Below are 22082 nucleotides of genomic sequence, written 5' to 3' on the forward strand. Positions count from 1 at the left end.
AATTCATATACCTCAGTACCTCCATTATAGGAGGACCGTCTTGGAAAATATAATTACCAAATAATTATATTACAAAAAATAAGTGGCAATCGAAAAGATGTTCTACCAATAAACTCTTGTAAATAAATACATTAACCGGTCCGTGCGTGAGCGCCCTCTCAAAGATTTTTGCACCCCATTAATTTTGGGCCCCAAACGGCCCAATAAAATTCCTCAATTAATGAACAGACATACTTAATTTTTAGTAATAATGAGACCCCATCCGCTGAGTCTGCATGCGTATTGCTACCGAGAAGCATTCTTGTTGGAGATTAAAGTTTAGGGCATCTGTACTGTTTTTATTGCTCTATAAATTAATTACGGCTCGATAAGTTCTTAGTTATTGCCAGAGTCCGTAGATATCACAACGCGAATGTCTACTTTAAGAATATAAGTCTTAGTTAAACATAAATACAAAATAGCCTGCCTATTTCTGCCGTGAATCAGTAAGGCGTTTCGGTTGGAAGGTTGGAGCAGCCGTTGAACTAAAAACTGAGATTTAGAACTCTCGTCTCAAGGTGGGTGGCGGAATTTACGTTGGTGTCTATGAACTCATTTGATCATTGTGCTTAATGCGAGCTTTTTAGCGTTCTCGGTACCTAGCGTAAAAACTAAGTGGGAACAGCGCCTTCTAGCCGGCAAACGTTCCAACTCCATACAAATTTGAGTTAAAAAAACTCGCACTAAGCACCCAGCACTATGTGGGCCGTAAGCTCGTCTACGGATGTAAGCAATAAAAAAACTATAATATTACACAATACGGCCATCCCGTCTATCAAACTAGAATGTTTAATTTTTTTATTGTAAATATATTATTTGTTCATTGGTATTTATTAGAAAAATTGGCACCTGCCTGCGAGATTTATACACAGACCGTCGCAAATAGCTTACTTACACGAGCACATCGGGAGTCGTACCCTTTAAGCCACAATGACTTGAACGATAACCATTCTAAACTTTTTTTAACCTCAAGACTTAGCACGAACGCCTTTAGAATTTATATCTTGGTATCCTTAAAAAAAAAAAAAAATTCGCGCCCTTTTGCGCTTTCATAAAATTAGTTCGCATTCCATAATCTACCGTAAAATGGGGCGATTAGGGACAAATTCCAACTTTATGAGCAATTTTAAGGTAGTTGTTGATGTATATAATGCTATATCAGGATCAAAATGATTGAGTCTTGGGGGCATCTTTGTTGTCTAATTTAAAATTATGCAACTAGCATTCCAGTTTAAGCAAAAAATGCAAAAATAGGTGTAATCCCTATTTACCCGAAAATTGCGGTTAATTGGGACGAAATGAGAAATTTGCTAGGGTTGGCACTACTTTTATTTTTATATATAGTTTTAATTTATTTATTTATTTAGTTGCACCAACAAAGTGATCATCAATAAAAAAAATTGAAAAACTGACAAAAGTACATGGCAGACATCACCTCAATTATAGGTGCAATCGACAGTGCTGATATTTCTATCTGGGTTAAGAGATTAGGTGTGTCGTGTCGGTTATTCCATGGATTAATCAGATGAATACCCCCACTCTGAACAAATATTAAATATTTATTATTCAAATATTAAATATATTACTTAGACATTTTTGTCCACCTTGAGATTTCATTGATCTTGTTACATGTCTGCAAAATCGACTTACTTATATTAAATTGCTTATCTATTTCAACTAAAGACTTATTCCCAATTTCGCTTCGAATAAACCAGATTTTTAACAACAAATTTAAAAAATATTGTTATAACTACATAGACAACCCTACAAACCTGTACCTATTTATACTTAGGTCGTTTCCATTTCACGTATTCTCATCCCAATTGACCCCTTTTTCGTTGTTATTTGTACCTAAGACGTCCCCAATATCCCCAAAAACAACAGATTTTTACATGTATTTTTATTTAATCAAATACATTAAAACCAATAACAACTGAGACTTACCTTTAATATATATGCTGGTTCAAACACTAAATAACGTTTATAAATCATAGTCGTCTTCTATTATTATCAAATAAATAAAAGAGAGCAAAGTTTCTAGCACTACAATAATTACCACCACAGGAAGTTAATTTGAAACGCGATTTTTTATAAGTTAGCAGCTATTATCATGCATATTCAGAGTTGTTTTGTGAACTTTCAACATTCTACTATTAAACTACAAAAAATGGAAGATTTTGCAACGAATATAAAACTTATATTGAGCGTCGAAAGATTTTCCCGGTTTTTTCCCGATTCGCCTCTCAATCCCTAATCGCCCCATTTTACCGGTACCAATGACTTAATATTGAGTTTTATTTTATAAATAAATTAAGAGAGTGCAAGTTTTAAAATCTAAACTACTAACCGATTTTAACGAAATTTGGTATGGGAATATAATAATATATTGAAACCCTGCGACAGTATGTAGGTATTTATGCTTTATTTTATTATAAAATTTCCTTGACAAAAATAAAATATTTTTGCGTCGGTGTTCTTCGAATGCCATCCATAGTCCATATTACAACAACGTTATTCTCGTCGAATGCGACGAAGAGTTCAGACTGCAATCTAGCTCATAGACACTACGTTTACTGGCTTCAGCGTAGGACTGCTCTTGTTAGGGCTAGTGTTAGTTCCTCCCAATTTGAGTCCGGTGAGTTCAACAAACGTGCGTAACTGGTAAAGCCTATTAGGCTATCAACGATTAAGTAGGGGAAAAAGCTTTACATTAACCATGAACTCTTACCAATCTAATCGCTAAACTGCAATGACTGCACTGTAATTCGCCACATTTTAACATCGTGTAATAAAAGTGAAACCCGCAAAATTATAATTTGCGTAATTACTGGTGGTAGGACCTGTTGTGAGTCTGCGCGGGTAGGTACCACCGCCCTGCCTATTTCTGCCGTGAAGCAGTAATGCATTTCGGTTTGAAGGGTGGGGCAGCCGTTGTAACTATACTGAGACCTTACAACTTATATCTCAAGGTGGGTGGCGCATTTACGTTGTAGATGTCTATGGGCTCCAGTAACCACTTAACACCAGGTGGGCTGTGAGCTCGTCCACCCATCTAAGCAATAAAAAAAAAAAAATAAAAAAACATTTAAGACTGCCCCTTACCATATACATACCTACATAATTACACATATTTCACATTAAGTAATGCACCTACCTCAGGATTCTCTACACCACCCTTGGTTGACTAGTAGAGAATGCCTCCGACATTAAGTCCGCCATTGTACTTTTGTGCATGAAGTTAAATAAATAAATAAATAATGTATCGTATTCACGAATATGGCTGTGTTTAGTTTACACGCTATTCTCTTCGCGATCAACGTTTAAGTAGAGTTTCAGCCATATCTTGGGCTGAGGATGGAAATGATTATTATTCCATTCTTGTAGATTAACAAAGTGTGTAGTCATGAGTGATTACCGTCTACATACTGGCGCGACGGTTGATTCTAAGCTGTTTTCTCGTTTCCTTATTATTATACTCTGAACTGAAGCCAATTCTACGTTACATTAGACACAAACCTCATTCGATAAAAAAGCAATTGACATCCTAAGAACCTGCTTTCGGATTATTAAGGTAAGTTATAAAGTAAAACGTTAACACTTTAACATTAGTCATATGATTACCTAAACTTCAATACTTACAATTGAAAAAATTTAACGAAATTTAAAAAAATAAATGCATTTCGAATATAGACGTGTAGAAAATACCTACTTACAAATAAAAGTGTCATTTTTCTTATTGCATAGATGGGTGAACGAGCCCCCGACCCACTAATGTATAGTGGTTACCGGAAATCAATGTGAACAGCATTCTTACTCATCTTGAGACATGTGGTCGAAAGCTAATACCTTTAACGACTGTCTGAAAGTGTTAAGAATTTAAAAAACTAGTTATTTGTTGAGCTTGCAGAAGCAGAACAGATGTACCTTGGATTAAACTAGCTCTAAACATTCTGAATTGATAAGTAGATATATCACCCACTCAAGCAGTATGAGCCCGCGAGGTTGTGGGCTGCCGTTTAATTTTTTTATTGCTTATATGGGTGGACGAGCTCCTAGCCCATCTGGTGTTAAGTGGTTCCTGGAGCCCATAGACATTTACAATGTATATGCGCCACCCACCTTGAGATATAAGTTCTAAGGTCTCAAGTATAGTTACAACGGCTGCCCCACCCTTCAAAACAAAACGCATTACTGCTTGACGGCAGAAATACGCGGACTCACAAGAGATCCTACCACCAGTAACTATGCAGCGGATTGGTATTAGAGCGCCTAGGTTTGACCCACTTCAGATCGTACTTACCCATCCGTAATGTCCTTATAGGTACAGTTTTTGGTAAAAATGAGATTTCAGGATTACCTTTAATATGCCAATAAAACCTAACCACAAATGATCACCACTAATCGACAGGAAACAAACTTATTGTTGAAATGCAGATATTAAAGCACATAGCATATTTTATGATAAACAAAGATCTCATCATTACAATGTCTTATAATATATAAAAAGCCAGAGCGTCTTCCTTAACAATCATAACAAAGCTTACCTGTTTAAATTCGAACAACCTCTTGACGTAGTGACGCTGCGGTGTGATAAGAGTCGAATCGACTCTCGGGCTGGCAATGCTTATCTATGTACTAAGTTCCAATTTGGAGATCCATTATTCCAAATGCAGTTGAAACCAATCAAGCCAGCTAAGCTATAAGGTCCCTCCCATTAATTCCCATGAGCTCTTTGGTCCGTATTAGGGTTTGATGCAAGGTGGCTGGCAAAAGTTGGATGAGAGAAGCCGAGGATCGTGCTCAGTGGCATGTAATTGGAGAGATCTATGTCCTATAGGCAGATGATGCTTATGATGATGGATGATGGAGCACCTTTAACCACAGGGCGCAAAGTGGGTCCTGAGCTTGTGTTTACACACTTATGGAAATAATAATACTCAAAAAACCATTATTTTAAAATAAATACAAACACAAATTAAGTTCACGTGTCTCGGAGAGTATATAAAAAATACTTTATTGTGGATCAACGTGGTTACAATACATCTATTAAATAAAACTAATTACATACGTAGTTACTGTAGTTAGAATTATTAAATATAAACTTAACACTTTTACTATTGGGGCGTTTAGTCGAGACAGTTGTAGCTACGGAACTAATATTAGATGTACAGGCACAGCTAATTTTCACTTTCTTGATAACGAAGAATGCTAAGATTTAGTTCGTGAAGTTTAAAAAAAAATGATATAATAAAAGACCACTGTATCGACAAAGCTTTTTTTTTATTGTTTAGATGGGTGGACGAGCTCACAGCCCACCTGGTGTTAAGTGGTTACTGGAGCCCATGAACTACTACAACGTAAATGCGCCACCCACCTTGAGATATAAGTTCTAAGATCTCAGTATAGTTACGGCTGCCCCACCCTCAAACCGAAACGCATTACTGCTTCACGGCAGGAATAGGCAGGGCGGTGGTACCTACCCGCGCGGACTTACAAGAGGTCCTACCACCAGTATGAAATACTGTGAAATATTATGAAATACTATTATGAATACTATGAAATACTGTCCTACCATCAGTATGTATATTGGATTACAATAAAAAGCTTACTCGGTTTGCTTAATACGTTTATATACTTGTTCTAATAGACAACGTAAATGCGTGTAATACAATCTGGATCCGCCATGGCTGTTCAGATCACATATTTAATAATAATCTTAATTAAAAAAATGAAAATTCCTTGAAGACTGATAAACATTTAGTACATATGACCCGCCATTTCGTGTCTTGACTTTTTTGGCTCAGAAACATCCTTAACTTGGACAGCCTTCTTTACCAAACTTGAAATGGCTATACGAGACGTTTTTATTTAAATATGTATATATGTTTTTCGCGCAATATGCAATCCCAGTTTCGCGCTTCATACCAAGAGCATAATTACATACCTGTACCCTAGCAAAGATTGACAACTATAGTAGAATTATTTTGTCCGTGCAGTTTGGGTCATAAAAAATCGGAGCGGTGAAGCGAGTATTTCGCTCTCTCTTCCACTCACGAGCCTTATGGACGGGCATAGTGATGCGCATTATTGTTGTCGATAAGCGTTATCGACAGTATATTTAATTTTGTCATTTTGTGGGTTAGTAATAAAAATAGAAGAAAAAACACTAATCGAACACTTACACCACATATCGCCGCAGCAAGTTAACGAGAACGGCGGAAATTAACACTTTGTAACTTTTCGGGATCTATTCTTATTTCAGTGAAAAATGTTAAGATATTGTTGATAACAACACGTGTAAATATTAATTTGAATAAATTCTGCCGTTTTGATACAAAACAAAGGAGTAGCCATTGTGTCACTAAAAAAATTCAGAGAACGAATGCATAAAAACACATTTCTCTTTGACATAATATACTATAATTTGCAGGTATGTACAAATGACTCATAACATAGCAATATCTCACCACCCTTCGTATACCACCCCGCCGCCGTGTACCTGCCTTCGATGAGTCATTTGTTTTTATCGATAATGGCGTTGTGCCCGCGCAACAAGCTCACCGCCCTAGCCGGGCTATGTTTTATGACCCAAACTGCACGGACAAAATAATTCTACTATACAGTCGTTCTTTTTCTTACCACGTTAGGCAAAGGAGCAAACAGCCCACCTGTTGGTGAGTGGTCACCGTCACTAATTAACAACAACTATAGGTTTTGTTATTTAACTTCATGATTCATTATCAGAATGACGACACAAGAATAAAATACTGGGGTTGGGAGGAATTTGATTGAAAGACTAGATTTCGTGCACAGTACGTAATTGTTATTGAAATACATTCACAACACTCATTCAAGAAAATGTAAAGACCAGCACAATCGTCTAAACAATGATCTGAATCTAAGCAATATAAGATTTTGACGTTTCAAAAACTGTTCAATTTAGATAATGTTCACTCAGTCTTCCGTGAAATATTCAAATACTCGGATTGTTGAAATAAAAATAATCGATTACAAGACTAAACCGAATTAATCGATTAAATCACTTCAGATATTAACAACGGACAGTTAGTTAGGCAGGTATATTTCACTAACCTATCTACCATTCTTACTGCCTTCGAAGGCACTTTATCGCCGTTCTTGTAATGTGGGCGTGTAGTGTATGTATGTGGAATCATATATCATATCAGGGGCCACCCTGCTAAGATATAAGCAACTATTACAACAAGTCCTTATTAATAAAATCGATAGAAGAGATACAAAATTCTTACTCTACCCCGTACACTATCACTTAATACAGTTACAACAGGACTATAAATTAAAATTACCTAATATCACCTCAGAAAGATTGTTTTAACCCAATTAAATATTTTGGTAAATTCACAACATCAAAATTAAACGAACGACAATAGATTTAAATTAAATTGGCAACATTTAACTTTTCTTCTATCTATATATGGCAACACTAGAAAACAAACCGTTCTAAATTCACCTATGTGTACTTTATTTATATTTAACTTCGCTAATATCTGTATTACTTCAACGTGAACCCTATTTGGTCGCAGTTAATAATTATAATATCCTTAGTCTCTTAACTATGACCGAGTTACAAAATTTGAGCTTTTCTAGATCACAAAGATATAAATATAGCTTCGTTTTATTTGTCCGAAAAGTCTTCGGGTTTCAGTATGAGAGACTACAAGAAAATTGAATAACCTACTCCGATAGTAATATCGTTACATTTTGACACTTGCGCTTACAACAACTTCACGACCCTCCCGAGGCGTGCAGAGTGAACATCGACCACATGTAGTACACTCACCAGACGAGCGTCCGAACAGCGCGTCTGTCACGTCCTGTTGAAGAACGAGCGACAACAAATCCTGTATCATCCCGGGCGCTCCGGCAAGGGGGACAGGGGGCGCGCAGGGTCCGGGGGGCAGGGCGTGCCGGCGCGGGTCATGCTCTCGAACATCTCGCGCATGGCGGCCACGTGCCCCGCCGCCACCACCCGTCCCCCGCCCTCACCCTCACACTCTTCACCTTGTTCCTGTTGTTCCCGTTTAGTCACCCGTGAAACTTCAGCCACTTTGAGAAACGTTTCGCTTGTCGGTTCCCGTGACTGACATCGATCGGTTTCCAGTGTATGAAGTTTCGCCGCCTCCACGTCGTCCGTGGGACAGTCGCTCCAGTTTTCGGATTCATAAATATCCACTGTTTGAACGTGAACTTGTTCCGGTTGAATTAGTTCGGACTCGCAGTCTACCGGTTCTGGGGCCACGACGGACTCGTGTAAAACGAGTCGGTCGCCCTCGGCGTCCTCGTACTCGGGGCCTTTCATGGCTTCGCAGAGTCGATTGATCGCTTCCACGACGTCCTTGAGGTCGGCGACATCGGAAGGGATGGGCGCGTCCTCGATGGGCAGCGGGCGGTCGGGCGTCTCTTGCGGTGCGGCGGGGCGGGGTGGCGCGGGTGCGGGGCACGGAGGGCCCCGCGGCGCGCGCTAGCAGCCCGCCCGCAGCGGAGGCGGCGGCGCCGGCGCCTTGTTACCTATACCGCGGAATCAAACTTACAGACATGCCAAATCAAACAACCTAATGTTAAATGTTATAATATTTAAAAACAATACATATTATTGACTATTCGTCGGTACTACAGTACACATCATTTAGTGTATTGATTATATTATCTGTATCTAGTTTGCTGAGCTTTCATAGCGAGCTTTTTGGTTAACATCATTCAAATGCTCGACTTTAATCAATGTCTATTCTGAATTCTTACCAAATCAGTATAGATCGTGAAGCCTAACAATTACCATGCAATAGTTAAAGATTCCAAAAACATGCTTCATATAGCAAGCATTCATTGCGAGTACTCACCGAATAGTGACATGCTAAGTTTACATTCCAGTTAACTACCCAAACAAAACACCATTTTCTGGATTAAAGAAAATTACAATTTAGTAATGATACACTATATTAATGACTCCTACACGGCACTCCTCGTGTTGTATTGAAAAAGCAAAGGCCTGTATTACGTATCGCATGACGTCACAGCAAGCGTGTCCAACGAAGGTTAGAACAATGAAATACCAACACAATCTATTCGTATTAATATTCTTTTATTGTCCAAAAATAATAATAATAATAATAATTACTAAGCATCGTACACATGATTATCACAATTACGTGTCAATTCTACATCAATTACAAGCGATAACAAAACTAAAAACAAATAATTAAATTAAAATTATTAATTAATGTACTCGAAAATTTTGGAAGCAAAGCATGTACTGTCACCGGAAGCTGCTTATATGTCAATGTAAAAACCACAGACTATAAAATATATTTTCTATATCGCACCTTTAGAATCGAAGGGGCTTAACTAAAAAAAATTAAGAAAATCAGTTTTATATCTACTTCGAGCGATACATAAACATGTAACCATATATGAGTTTATTAAAATTAAACAGTCTCTTTTAGTCCAAGAAATGACAAACGTACTCTTTCTGTATCCTTTAAATCAAGCGCTTACCTTAAAGCATTATAATTGAAAAACAAAAAAAAAAAAATTCTTCAATTACATTTCTGGCATTTACCAGAAAAACCAGAATTTTTAATTAAGCCACTTCAATTTTAAAAGTGCTTATATGTTCTCTCTGAACTAGTCTATGGTTTTAATGACATTTTGTTTTCTCAGCCGGCTCAAGCCGCTTTAAGCTGATTAACAGTAAAAATGATATATCAATCAAGCGACAAGAGTCACAGTACATATTCGCTGAAAATGGCACCTCTCATAAATCCTAAATAAATTTATAGAATTTAAACGTGCATTAAATAGTGTAATCACTAATAATAATTATGAAAGCTCAAAGATTTGTTCTCGTTTTACCCGAAACGAAGCCGATTTAATTTTGAACATTCATTGCCACTACATTGAAAGTGAAAATGAATAATGAAAAAAAAAAGGACATTTGGTCCATTCAATTAGGCTTTTGATTTACTCATATAAACCATACAAATAAATATTTCAATTCTTCATTATCTTTGGATGTCAATGATTTTAATCGTTCAAAAATGGGTGCTGTAAATAATAAATCTTTGAACTTAAGAGATATAAAAAAAGTAAGTCATAAGGCGACATTCAAAAACGAATATGTAACAATTATTGTATTCTTCGGGGGAACTGAAAAAGTTTATCATCAAGTAAGTTATAATATATATGTTTGAATAGACTAAAACAAAAAAAAATGTTCTCTATGTTTTATCCCGTTAACAATTTATCTAAGAAATAAAAACTCGGCCCATATACAAAACAAATGCCACCTTATGACTATTCAAACAAGACCCGTGAAATATAATGCCAGTACATTGCTACGTTGTGCAATAGATAATATGGGAAGGCAGCAAGCAATACCCATTTTATGCCTTAGCATTACAAATTTTGTTCAAGAAAATTGCTTACAAATTAAGAAATCTCTACACAGAGACAATGGGTTCAAAGTTAAGCCTTCCAACATTTTATAGACCAAATTTGGATGAACGTGTGTAACATGCCCTCAAATAATATTAAAACTAATTGAGTGAGAAGACCACCCTTATTGTAAGTTAGAACCGCAGCATGAAAGGGGCAGAATTATCGCAAAATTTGTTAGGTAAAGAAAGAAAAAAGGTCTTAAGAATCAGTTAGTGATTCGAATAAATCGGATATCGATTTTTGGCTCTGATGTCGGAGAATACAAAAAAAAACCTATTTTAATAAAGACAAGAATTTACATTCAAAAACAACTTAACGAATTAGTTTTCTTGATTGCACCAAATAAAAAATATAAAATATTTCAAACGGAACATATGGAAGCACGTTCAAAATAACTATTTATCATCTAACGTAATCTTAAAACAAATAGCACTTAAAAATAATACTATCGTTCTGTTTGCAATAATACAATTATTTTTAATTATTTCAATTGAATTAATCAACTTTATTTTATCTCAGACTCGCGGGGAAGGGTCCTTATAGACTTCTTAACATTTTTAATTTGTTTATCAATAAACATGTTTTACCAATAATAATCGATTTACTATCATCGACAAGAATAAAAAATCAAATCATTTCAGTACGCATGACAAATGAGTACTTATTTGACGCAGAGAGAGAGAGAGAGAGAGAAAGAGAGCCTGTTTCCTTCCTTTTTTTGCGACAAAACTTTAGGGATTATCCATTATCATACAATATGAAACCTTTTTTTACTACTTTAGAAATTTTACTAAGGTACTGAAATGTGTATTTATGTTTACTTATGTCAATTTCACCGTCGGCGTCGCTATAGACAACAACCGCACATGCGATCATGCAAATAATAAACACATACAAAAACAGAAATAATAAAATAATAATAATACTTCAACCTATGTAAATAAATCACCTTAAAATGTAACAAGAAATAATTTGGTATCTAAAATACTACTTACTTATCACGTACTAAACTAATTAATTAAACTTACAAATTATTATTATTATGCAAAGTCTGATTGTACCTATTGCACTGAACATTTTAAAAACGTTAATATACCTACATCTACTATACAACCTAACTACGCGTTATACATATGACTTAACACATCTGTGCGTTTAATCTATGACAGACATAAACTGCTAAGGACAAATAATAATAATAATAATAACTAAGTATTTACTCAAATCAATGGGCGATAATGTTTTTATAAAAAAAAAAAAACAATCGAGTTGTTGAGTAGCGTTCGGCAGTGATGGCTTTTGTATCGATACATTTTTAAATCGTTTCGTCTGTACGGAATCAGGAATTCGATTATACTAGGTGTCGACAAATTTTCAATTAACGAATGTAATTAAAAGAATTATACAAAAAAAACTATAGTTTTTGTCGAATAAAAATTTACTACACGTAACTCTATAAAATCGGAAACTTACCGAAAATTTGTCGCATCCCTATCAGGAGTGAATAATTTTATTTCGCGTTTACATCGACAACGTTCCGCTCATGTGAACTTACCGGCGAGGGTGGCGCTGCTGTACCCCTTGTCGATGCGCAGGAAGGGGTCGGGGGGCGGGAAGCGCGTCGCCGGGTGGAACATCTCCGCGAACCTGGCCTCCAGGTCGGCCGCGCGCATGGAGGAGCCGCGGACGGGGGGCGCGGGGGCCGGGGGGTCGTCACCGCCGGAGCTCTGTTCGACATCACAACACCGCTGCTTACTTCGACCCAATATGTTACAAATCCCACGACCAAAATGAAATAACGACTTCCAGTGTTCTTATTACTATCGTTATCGTACATAGGTAATTGAATGTGTTTCTTTTATGTCGGTATAGGCAGACGAGCATACGGCTTATCTAATAGTAAGTGGTTACCGTCGCTCATGGACGTCAGCAATGCCAGGGGCAGAGCCAAACCGCTGCCTACTGTTTAATACTCTCCACAAGCCCCGTTTGAAGAAATACATGTCATTGCGCTCGGGAAGCACCGTGGAGGGGAGCTCATTCCAAAGTCGGATGGCACGTGGCAAAAAATATCTCTGGAAACGCACAACGTAGTGGCTCCAGGTAGTATGGACCAACTCTGGTATCATCTCATACAATTCCTCTATGACATAATCTATACTTATATATAAATCTACAGTGGTTTTTACGGATGATCCGTTATAACTACTGAACCATGCATCCGATTGCCTTGAAACTTGGTATCCGTGTAGAAAATACATGTAGCGGGCGAGTATGGCTAGTTTATAATACTGAAAATATTCCTTTAAATGGCATTACTAAAACACCCTACTGACAGATGCGAGGCCTCGTAAATAGCTGTCAATGTTGTGTCCGTGTATACGTACGTTCTGCCTGTGGTGCGGGGGCGGGGGCGGCGGGTGTGCGAGCGAGGCGTGCCGCGCGGGGGGCGGGGGCGGCGGGGGCGACACGCCGGGGGGGCGCAGCACGCGCGGCGCCCGTAGCGTACCTGCACGCAGTACATAATTATAACTTTAAACATTATTATGGTTCTATTGTCAAACACTATTATAATTCGATAATATAATCAGAGTATTCGCCAAAACTGCACCATAGCTCAATAATATTAAAGACAAACAATATTAATCTACATATTTTCAATTCGACCACAGACTAAACAATAACAAAAGTGTCCCAATTGACAGTAAACAAAGAGTATATTTTTATATGTGTTGTGTCAAAGACATGGTAGTGTGTGTAATGTTTTCTTTATTGATTTAAAGTATCTTTTATGCATTATTTAAAAAAAATATTAGCATTGTGCACTCCTTCTCTATATTCTCTATAAGTGTGAGAAATTTCATACTCCTTCGTCCGCGCAATTTTCCTAAAAAGGGGTACAAAGTTTTTGCTTCACATATTAATACGTGGCCACGATAAGTGGGTTATGGTGGCACGTCCCATTTTCAAACTACGGTTTCTTTAATCATGATATAAAATCATTGCAATTTTATCTGGTGGATTTTTTATTTTTATTTTTTTTTGTACACGTGTGAGCCAATTTGATCAATGAAATAGTTTTTTTTTGTAATGAAGTTTAAACGTATTGTCATAGTAGTCAAGTGGAGATCCTTTACCAGGTTGGTGACAGAGCTCCGTGAACTGACGATCCGAAGGATATACTTGTAAATGTAAAAAGTTTTCTTAAAAATTACCGCGATTCAGGTCTTGATCAAACATCTTATTCTGTTCTATGATAGCATACAATAACATAACCTACACAAGACCATATTCTATTACCTCAACTTACTAAATTACATTATAATTAAGGGAATCTTATCCTAAAAAATCCAAAATATATAATGCACCGAGACCACTATTAGAAACGTCATATTTGAAGTTGAAACAATTGTCTAACGTTGTACCTTTAATATCGTTGGTAAACATAGATTTAATAACAAATGTGTTAGAGACTGACCGAAGTGCGAGGCCGGGTTCTTGGTCCCGACGGGGGGCAGGGCGGGCGCGGGCGGCAGGTGCGCGGGGCGGCCCCCGGGGGACGGCGGGGACGGCGGGGACACCGGCGGGGACCTGACGCGAGACACACACATAAGAAACTACACAATATATCTTGTCGAATGTTAACAAACATTACAGATAATTCATTCGATGTGAAGTTCAATTATCTGCTGTGCTGTCGAAGCTTCGCCAGGGACGGGCAAGATGGCGGCGACATTCGAGCGGGCTTAAAAAAGTCGATTTTTTTTTGCTTGAGGCTGAAAAGACTTCACTGTTCATTCTTCACTGAGCCTTCGGGATTTAATAACTGCACCTACACTACGTCTGTTGTAGATGTAGATGTTAAAGGAAGTCTGAAAGTGGCACCTGTGACAGAAAAGTTGAGAAGTGCGCGTTTGGGATCGTATGGACATGTGATGAGAAGAAATAAAAGTGAGGTTTGTAAGAGAATGTTAACTATGAATGTGGAAGGATATAGAGGAAGAGGTAGAGCTAAGAAGAAATTGATAGATTGCGTGAAAGACGATATGTGTAAGAGGGGAGTGAGCGAAGAAATGGTATATGATACAGGAGTATGGAAGGAGAAACCATGTTGCGCCGACCCCAGGTGACTGGGAGAAGGGCAGGAGAATGATGATCTACACTACATCTGTTAACAATTAAATATTCATTGTGCTGAAAAGTCATTTACCTAGGGACCCTCATGCTCTGCGTCCGGGAAGCCATCTTGCCGTTTACGATTAATTTCTTGGGCGGCGGCGAGGGTCGGTCCGGCGCCGGGCCGGGCGGCTTCGGGGCCAGGTTGGGTTTCCCGTGACTGCGCGGACGGTCCGACAGGTCCGACGTGGAGAGCGACGACGCCGGAGACGGCACGCGCGGCGTCGGAGCCGACGATAGTGACGTCATGCTGCCACCTGAAAATTGCGCGAGATTTATTTAACACACTTATCACACTAAATCCACAAACCAGTTTACGAATTAATTTAGCAGGAAATTAGATGATGATAGATATTAATTACGGATTATGAGCGAACTTGGACTTCAGGTATCACAGTCGTTGACATTATTGCATCTTTAAACAAATCTGACATCATCATCATCATTCTCCTGTCCTTCTCTCTCTCTCATTCATATACCATTTCTTCGCTCACTACCCTCTTACCCATATCGTCTACGCAATCCATCAATTTCTTCTTAAGTCTACCTCTTCCTCTATATCCTTCCACATTCATAGTTAACACTCTCTTGCCAACCTCATTTTCATTTCGTCTCATCACCTGTTCATACCATCCCAAACGCGCACTTCTCAGCTTATATTATACAAATCTGACAATGGACATCGCAATACAATTGTTGGGTAATTACCGAGGGCCGATTGAGAGGCGGCGTGCAGCGAGCTCTTGTTCCTCTGCAGGGTGACCCCGACGCTCGTCTGATGCGGCTCGGTCGCCTGCTGCTGAAGGTTGTTGATCCGTTCCGATATCGAACCGGTCGTGAGCACCGAATCTGATGAACTCTGGAAGAACAAATTCAAAATTCAAATTCAAATTCAAAATCATTTATTTCAGCTTGGATGTCATCAAAAACACACTTGTTGAATGTCAAAATGTAAAAGAAAATGTTAACTCTACCACCGGTTCCAAAAAAAGCCACAGTCCTGAGATGAACCGGCGAAACAAACTCAGCGGGCTTTTTTTTTTTTGCATTTTCTCAACTATTTTCTTTTTTTAAACAAGAAAACATATTTACAGTATACAAAAAAACAAGTCAAAAAAATACAATTCAAATAAATAATAATAATAATGAAAAATGAAAAGGCCAGGAGCGAACGCCTCATTCCCACGTAGTGCTATCTATTAAAAAATCCTTAACCAGACGCAACAGAAGAACAAATCAATTTGATTGCTTTTTTTTAAGATAGCACCCGGGGTTTTGTGGCTGCGACGCCAGGTGAATACGTATCTAGTGATACGACTATAACTCGGTTGGAATTTTATGAGGTTTCTCTGATTTTGCTTTTCTTAGAGAAAACTCATACCATTAGAATTGTGTATTCTTGGGACATTGGCTGTAACACAAGTAATCGTATCCAGGGTCTATGTTAAAAGAATCAGGATATATTGTTTATATGTTGGTTGTTTGTATGTTTGAATTGGTATATTAGTTTGGAAATACCTACGTCAAACGTAATGCTATGTTTTTTTGCCCCTAAAGTGTGATCTTCTATTTCTTGCATAAAATTGTACGGGAATAGGCGTAACTAAAGCATCCAGGTGACAATCTTAAGTTGAATTTTTTTTAAGGACAATGTCTTTAAAAAAATTTATTGATATGCGCCTAGGCTGAGTGACCATAATTAGCTCTATTATTATTATTTTGCATTATTATTAAAAAAGAAACAGCAATTGAACAAACAAAAAACATTACAAAAAAAATCAAAGATACTCTTTAAAAAGATTTCTTAATACTTTATTAATCAATGAGAATTATTATGTTAATATTTTAAATTAATAAACAAAAAAACATCACATAGTTCACGAGACGCTATTTACACGAGAATAATTTCACTTTTATAGTAATTAACATATACGAGTCAAATGTGAAAGGAGCGTAAAGCAAATATACCTACATGCATACATTCGTTGAAGACAAAACAAATTATTTAATTCAGAAATGAGGCATCACGTAAATGAGGATGTTTCCTCTACCGGATAGGCTTCCTCGTAAGCATATTCAATTATTTACTGAATAAATATTAATAACTAATCACATGTGACCTCTACAACGCCAATGTCACGCACGTAATGTTTTAAGTAAAACTTATTAAGACTATAATTAGAATTTATTTTACGGTTTAATTTCGCGTTTTTTTTCTGTCGCTATATTATTTCCGATACTTGGAATACTTTACAGTTTGCGTGGTCATGGACGAGTGCAGGTACATATATAGGTATTTATAGGTATATGTAATAACTTTACTGTTAGCGTGGTATGGACATGTGATGCGTAGAGAGGAGATGCATGTGACCAGGAAATGTATGGAAATGGCAGTGAAAGGTAAAGAGGGAAGAGGTCGACCGAAGAAGACGTGGATGGAGTGTGTGAATGACGATATGAGAAAGAGAGAGGAGTGAGTCTTGAGATGACGGCTGATAGAAGTGAATGGAATAGGAAAATTCGCTGTGCCGACCCCACCTAGTGGGATAAGGTGGAGACAAAGAAAATAAAAACTCAAGGCCCAACCGGTCTAAAGCGGTTACCGGAGCCCAAGAAAAAACGCGACCTTCTAAACATGAGGTCGTAGTCTCAATCTTATTCTATAACGACCATCGCACCCTTTAAACCGGACCACTTGACTATTCGCGGCAGTAATGAGCAAAATGGTGGTGCCTATACGGTCTTATAAATACGCCCAAACACCAATCCATTCCAGTGCACTGGTAGAAGATCGCAGAGAACGTTGAACTATGAGAGAATTTGCTAAAACCAGCCAAATCAGGAGCAGTGCTTCGCAGAATCTACCGGCGGATCTGAATCGCGATCAACTGAGAAGATCTGGCGAGAAAGTCAGTGAGCTGTCTATAGGCTACTGCACAGTATTTGACATTACACTATAGTGTTATAAGCCCGTTTCGTAAGTATACAAAAGAAAAGTGATATTTTTAATACAAAACAAAACAAGAACAAAAATTTATTAAGAATCTTATTACGAAATCAATTATTCTATCATTCTTTTTGTGAACTTTTTTCACTAAACAAAAACTGTTTTCCACGTCAAGATAAACATCGATAACAAAGTATGATGTCATGAATGGTTGACCGTTGCGTATCAGTGTACGATATGTCATTAGCTGGTAGTTTGTGTTAGCCTCAAATGACGTCACACATAATAAAATTTAATTACATTCGAACTTCATTAACTTTCCACCTTCAGACACAGCCCACTGAGTTTCTCGCCGGATCTTCTCAGTGGGTCGCGTTTCCGATCCGGTGGTAGATTCTGCGAAGCACGACTCTTGCTAGGGTTCGTGTTAGCAACGTCGTCAGGTTTGAGCCCCGTGAGCTCACCTACTAGTTAAAGTTCCGCTGATATAGCCTCTCAAGGCTATCAGCTTAAGTAGGAAAAAAAATTAACTTTCCGTATTATCGTTCCCGTTCCATTTTTTGTACCATTATGAATTTGTTAATTGTAATGGCGCAACCGAATCCTGTACAGTTAATCAACGAGTTTCCCTCATTAGATTTTACCGTAACGAGTGCGTAATTACAAACATACCGTGTTTTTTTTTTCAACCTTGGTTTTGACCAGAAATATTTCCAAATTTTTTTAAATAAATAAAATTAAAATAGAAAACTAAACTGTACGAATAATAATTTATCTGTGCTATACGTTTTACCTTTTATGCGTACGTATTGTACAAAACGACGGTCCTGACAATAGGTCTTTTGGAACGACAAAAAAAACAGCCTTATTACGTTAAATGGAACGTTAAGTTTAATGATCGTACCCGTTTTGAAATGAGAAAGTATTTAGTTTGAGTGACGCCCGCTAGACATCCAATACTCATTAAGGTTTATGTCAAACGCACTAAGCGATTCACTCAACATCTATAAATACTTCAACTCATTAGGTAACAAGGCATACTAATAACAAACCCATCAAGTAATTACAATTCGGGGTCACATTTAACACTATTCCGACGACGATATCTGACAGCTCGATCTTCTTACCTAGAAGTAGCGATTCTCGGCCTTGAGAAGAAATAGGCAACGAGAATAAATGTTTCTTGAGAATGTGCTACACACAAATAAAATATATGTGGTTTAAAAAATATATTAAAGGCCCTCTTTAAATAGAAAAACGAATTAGCAATAAATTAACTATACCATTTTCCTGATCCTGATACTGGTCGGGGTATTAGAGAGAACTTATAAAATTATTGTATTGTCATCGGTCTGTTGATGCGTGTGCGAATTTTCAAATTAAACGGACGTTTTTAGGATTCCGTTACATAAAAAGCTAATAATAGCGTTAAAAGTCCAATATGATATTCCCAATTAAAATAATTAATTTGTTGTTTTTTTTATTGCCCTTGTAGTGAGAGGCAATCCTACGGCCCGGTAAGTGGTAACCGTTGCCTATGAACGTCAGCAATGATAGGGGCAGAGCCAAGCCGCTTCCTACCATTAAGTACTCTTCATAAGTCTCCTTTGAAGAACGACATGTCATAGCGCTCGGGAAACACTAAACATTCCAAATGATACGTGGCAAAAAGGTCTCTGGAGACTCACTGTGGATGAAAGCAGCGGCTCTAGGTAGTATGATGAGCTCTACTCAGATGGCGGGAGGTGCGATGGTAAAAACGAGATGATGGGATAATTTCAAATAATTCCTCGTTTTGGGAGTACTGGTTGGCTGTTGCGAGCTTCCGCTGTCTATTCTTCGTTTCCTGTCTATATCTGCGACGAAGCAAATGCATATACTGATTTGATCAGTAAAATAGCTTTTACTACAACAAAACTGAAACATGACAATCAAGATGGTCTATGGATTCCTATAAGCTTTACCACGAGAACGTGGTTTTCTTTGGCTCTACGCAACAAAGATAAACCGAAGAACAATTTCAATATAGGTAGATCTCGTTTTAATACGACCGTGTACAAAGACCCACACAGATTGATATCAAAGTAGAGGCCATGTGGTTATGATTCACACAAAACTTTTTTAATACACTTTACACAAATATATCGGCATCGGATGAGATATTCATTCGATCGGTTCTCTTTGATAACGTTACAATCAATCATTTTGTTAACTGCGATTGCTTGATTTAACCTTACATGATTGCATAAAACGCTCCATTGCATAAATTAATGTTTTATTTTAAAATATGTCCGTCAAACAATATGTCGTCAGAATGCTGGCAACGTTTTACATAATTTACATATTCTAATCATCTTAATTTCATTTCACTCCGTATGGAGAATTAATATTATAATTTTTCCTAAAAATAAGAATATAAATTAAAATAAGACACGACTAAAAGGTCTTAGTTACCAGGTCATAAAATCCCTTAACAAAAAACATTTTAGATTTCCCGCAACTGTTTTGTCTAACATGAAAAAACCCTTCGGCAAATATTTTAAATTCGTTTAAGCGTACGCCTATACTACGAAATATTATAATTATAACATTTAACAATAAATACCGATGAATCAGTGTCACTTCGTCCGTTCGTTCGTTCGTTACGTCACAATGATTCAATTCCATGACTCAGATGACCGCAAGGCTTGTAGGGAAACTGTGGTACTGTTACACACACATCAAATTTTGTGGTGTCATGATTCACAGAGCAAATAAAAATTAATAATTCCTTATGGTACCGCGTATTATGTGATGAATAAAAAAAACCGCATTGTTTTAAATTTAAAAGCTTACAACTTATAATTAATCAGGATTATGAGAAGAACAGAAAAAGCGCTCAATGGCACGCACTGAGAAAGGTGCTTTTTTTTATTGCTTAAAAGAATGAACGAACTCTAGGCCCACCTATGTGAAGTGGTTACCGGAGACTATAGACAAGAATGGCCCCCCATCTTAAGGCTTAAGGTCTACCTCTGATTTCTGTGGTTATTACTCTAATTTTGTTTGGGCGTTTGATTTTATTGCACGATATTATTCCTTCGTTGACATTTAAGAAGATCAATTTAAGTGAAATAGACATAATGGGAAAGAGAGAGAAAGAAAGAGAAAGAGAGAGACACCGCAAAGACAGAGCGATTTTGTAGACGTCGTTATAAAGCTTTACAACTTTACTTCGATAATCGTTTTGTTAGTACACAACACCTAATCTGATAAGTTATGACCGATACCAAAAATTTCCAATTTCGGTGAATACAAAATTTCTAGTAATGATATGCCACCGTCCGCGCTACATGACAAAATAATAAAAAAAAAACATATGTATTTCGATGAATATTCTTATAATATTACTTAAACAGCAAATAAATTAAACTATCGCTTGGGTCATTAGTCTGAGAAATGTCTCTTAAATCTAGATTTTGTATCTATAAATTGCGTTGTGTGCCCGTTATTTTTTTTTATTGCTTATATGGGTGGACGAGCTCACAGCCCACCTGATATTAAGTGGTTACTGGAGCCCATAGACATCTACAACGTAAATGCGCCACCCACCTTGAGATATAAGTTCTAAGGTCTCAGTATAGTTACAACGGCTGCCCCACCCTTCAAACCGAAACGCATTAATGCTTCACGGCAGAAATAGGCAGGGCGGTGGTACCTACCCGTTCGGACTCACAAGAGGTCCTACCACCAGTAATAAAGTTCTAATTACAAAATTAGCATTAACGCCGCTATCACCCCGACCCTTCAAGCCGGATCGAATTATAGCTTAGCGGGAGAGATGAGTAAGAAAAGCGCAGTGATCAAACTATATTCAACTGTCGACGGATAACAGCTTAGTCGTTCGTAACCATGAAAATATGATGAGTATTCGAAACGCCGGAAATAACGTAAAGACAATAATTAACGCGAGATTGATCCGTAAAATTAGTTTTTATTATGAACATTCGAGGGCAACGGTACAATCTCTTTAAATTCCTAATACTTAAACACTAATCCTCTTGGCCTTTTCATTTATCATAATTATTATTATTTTGGAATTGTATTTTTTGACTTGTTTTTTCGTTTATTGCAAATTGTTACTAATTTAAAAAAATATATATATTTGAGAAGCAAAAAAAAACCCGCTGAGTTTCGTTTCGCCGGTTCTTCTCAGGACTGTGGCTTTTTTTGGAACCGGTGGTAGAGTTAACATTGTTATTTATATTTTGACATTCAACAAGTGTGTTATACTGACATCCAAGTTGAAATAAATGAATTTGAATTTGAATCGTTTGGAAGCAAAACTTTCGCGTGCATATGTACATACAAACAATACACGTTTATATAAAAGACTAATATTAAATTACGGAATCGATTTTTACTTTCAAATGAAAACGGCGAAAGAGCAAGGCGAACCGGACCGGCT

The 22082-nt window shown here is 37.3% G+C and overlaps 1 protein-coding gene across 2 annotated transcripts in view; it reads right to left on the reverse strand.

Annotated features, from left to right (window-relative positions):
- Window positions 1–5648: 5648 nt before the first annotated feature.
- The window catches only part of LOC101747115 (uncharacterized), a 34934-nt gene continuing 18500 nt past the window's right edge, over window positions 5649–22082 (reverse strand). For both annotated transcript variants that reach the window (XM_038012360.2, XM_038012361.2), the window contains 6 exons: window positions 15397–15547; window positions 14723–14945; window positions 13991–14103; window positions 12900–13021; window positions 12068–12239; window positions 5649–8586 (listed from right to left, as the gene is read on the reverse strand). In XM_038012360.2, the coding sequence (XP_037868288.1) occupies window positions 8540–8586; window positions 12068–12239; window positions 12900–13021; window positions 13991–14103; window positions 14723–14945; window positions 15397–15547 (828 nt within the window). In that variant the 3' untranslated portion in view covers window positions 5649–8539. The remainder of the gene's footprint in view (window positions 8587–12067; window positions 12240–12899; window positions 13022–13990; window positions 14104–14722; window positions 14946–15396; window positions 15548–22082) is intronic.

This window comes from Bombyx mori, chromosome 8, assembly GCF_030269925.1.
Source record: "Bombyx mori chromosome 8, ASM3026992v2".
In the NCBI taxonomy this organism is placed as follows: domain Eukaryota; kingdom Metazoa; phylum Arthropoda; class Insecta; order Lepidoptera; family Bombycidae; genus Bombyx; species Bombyx mori.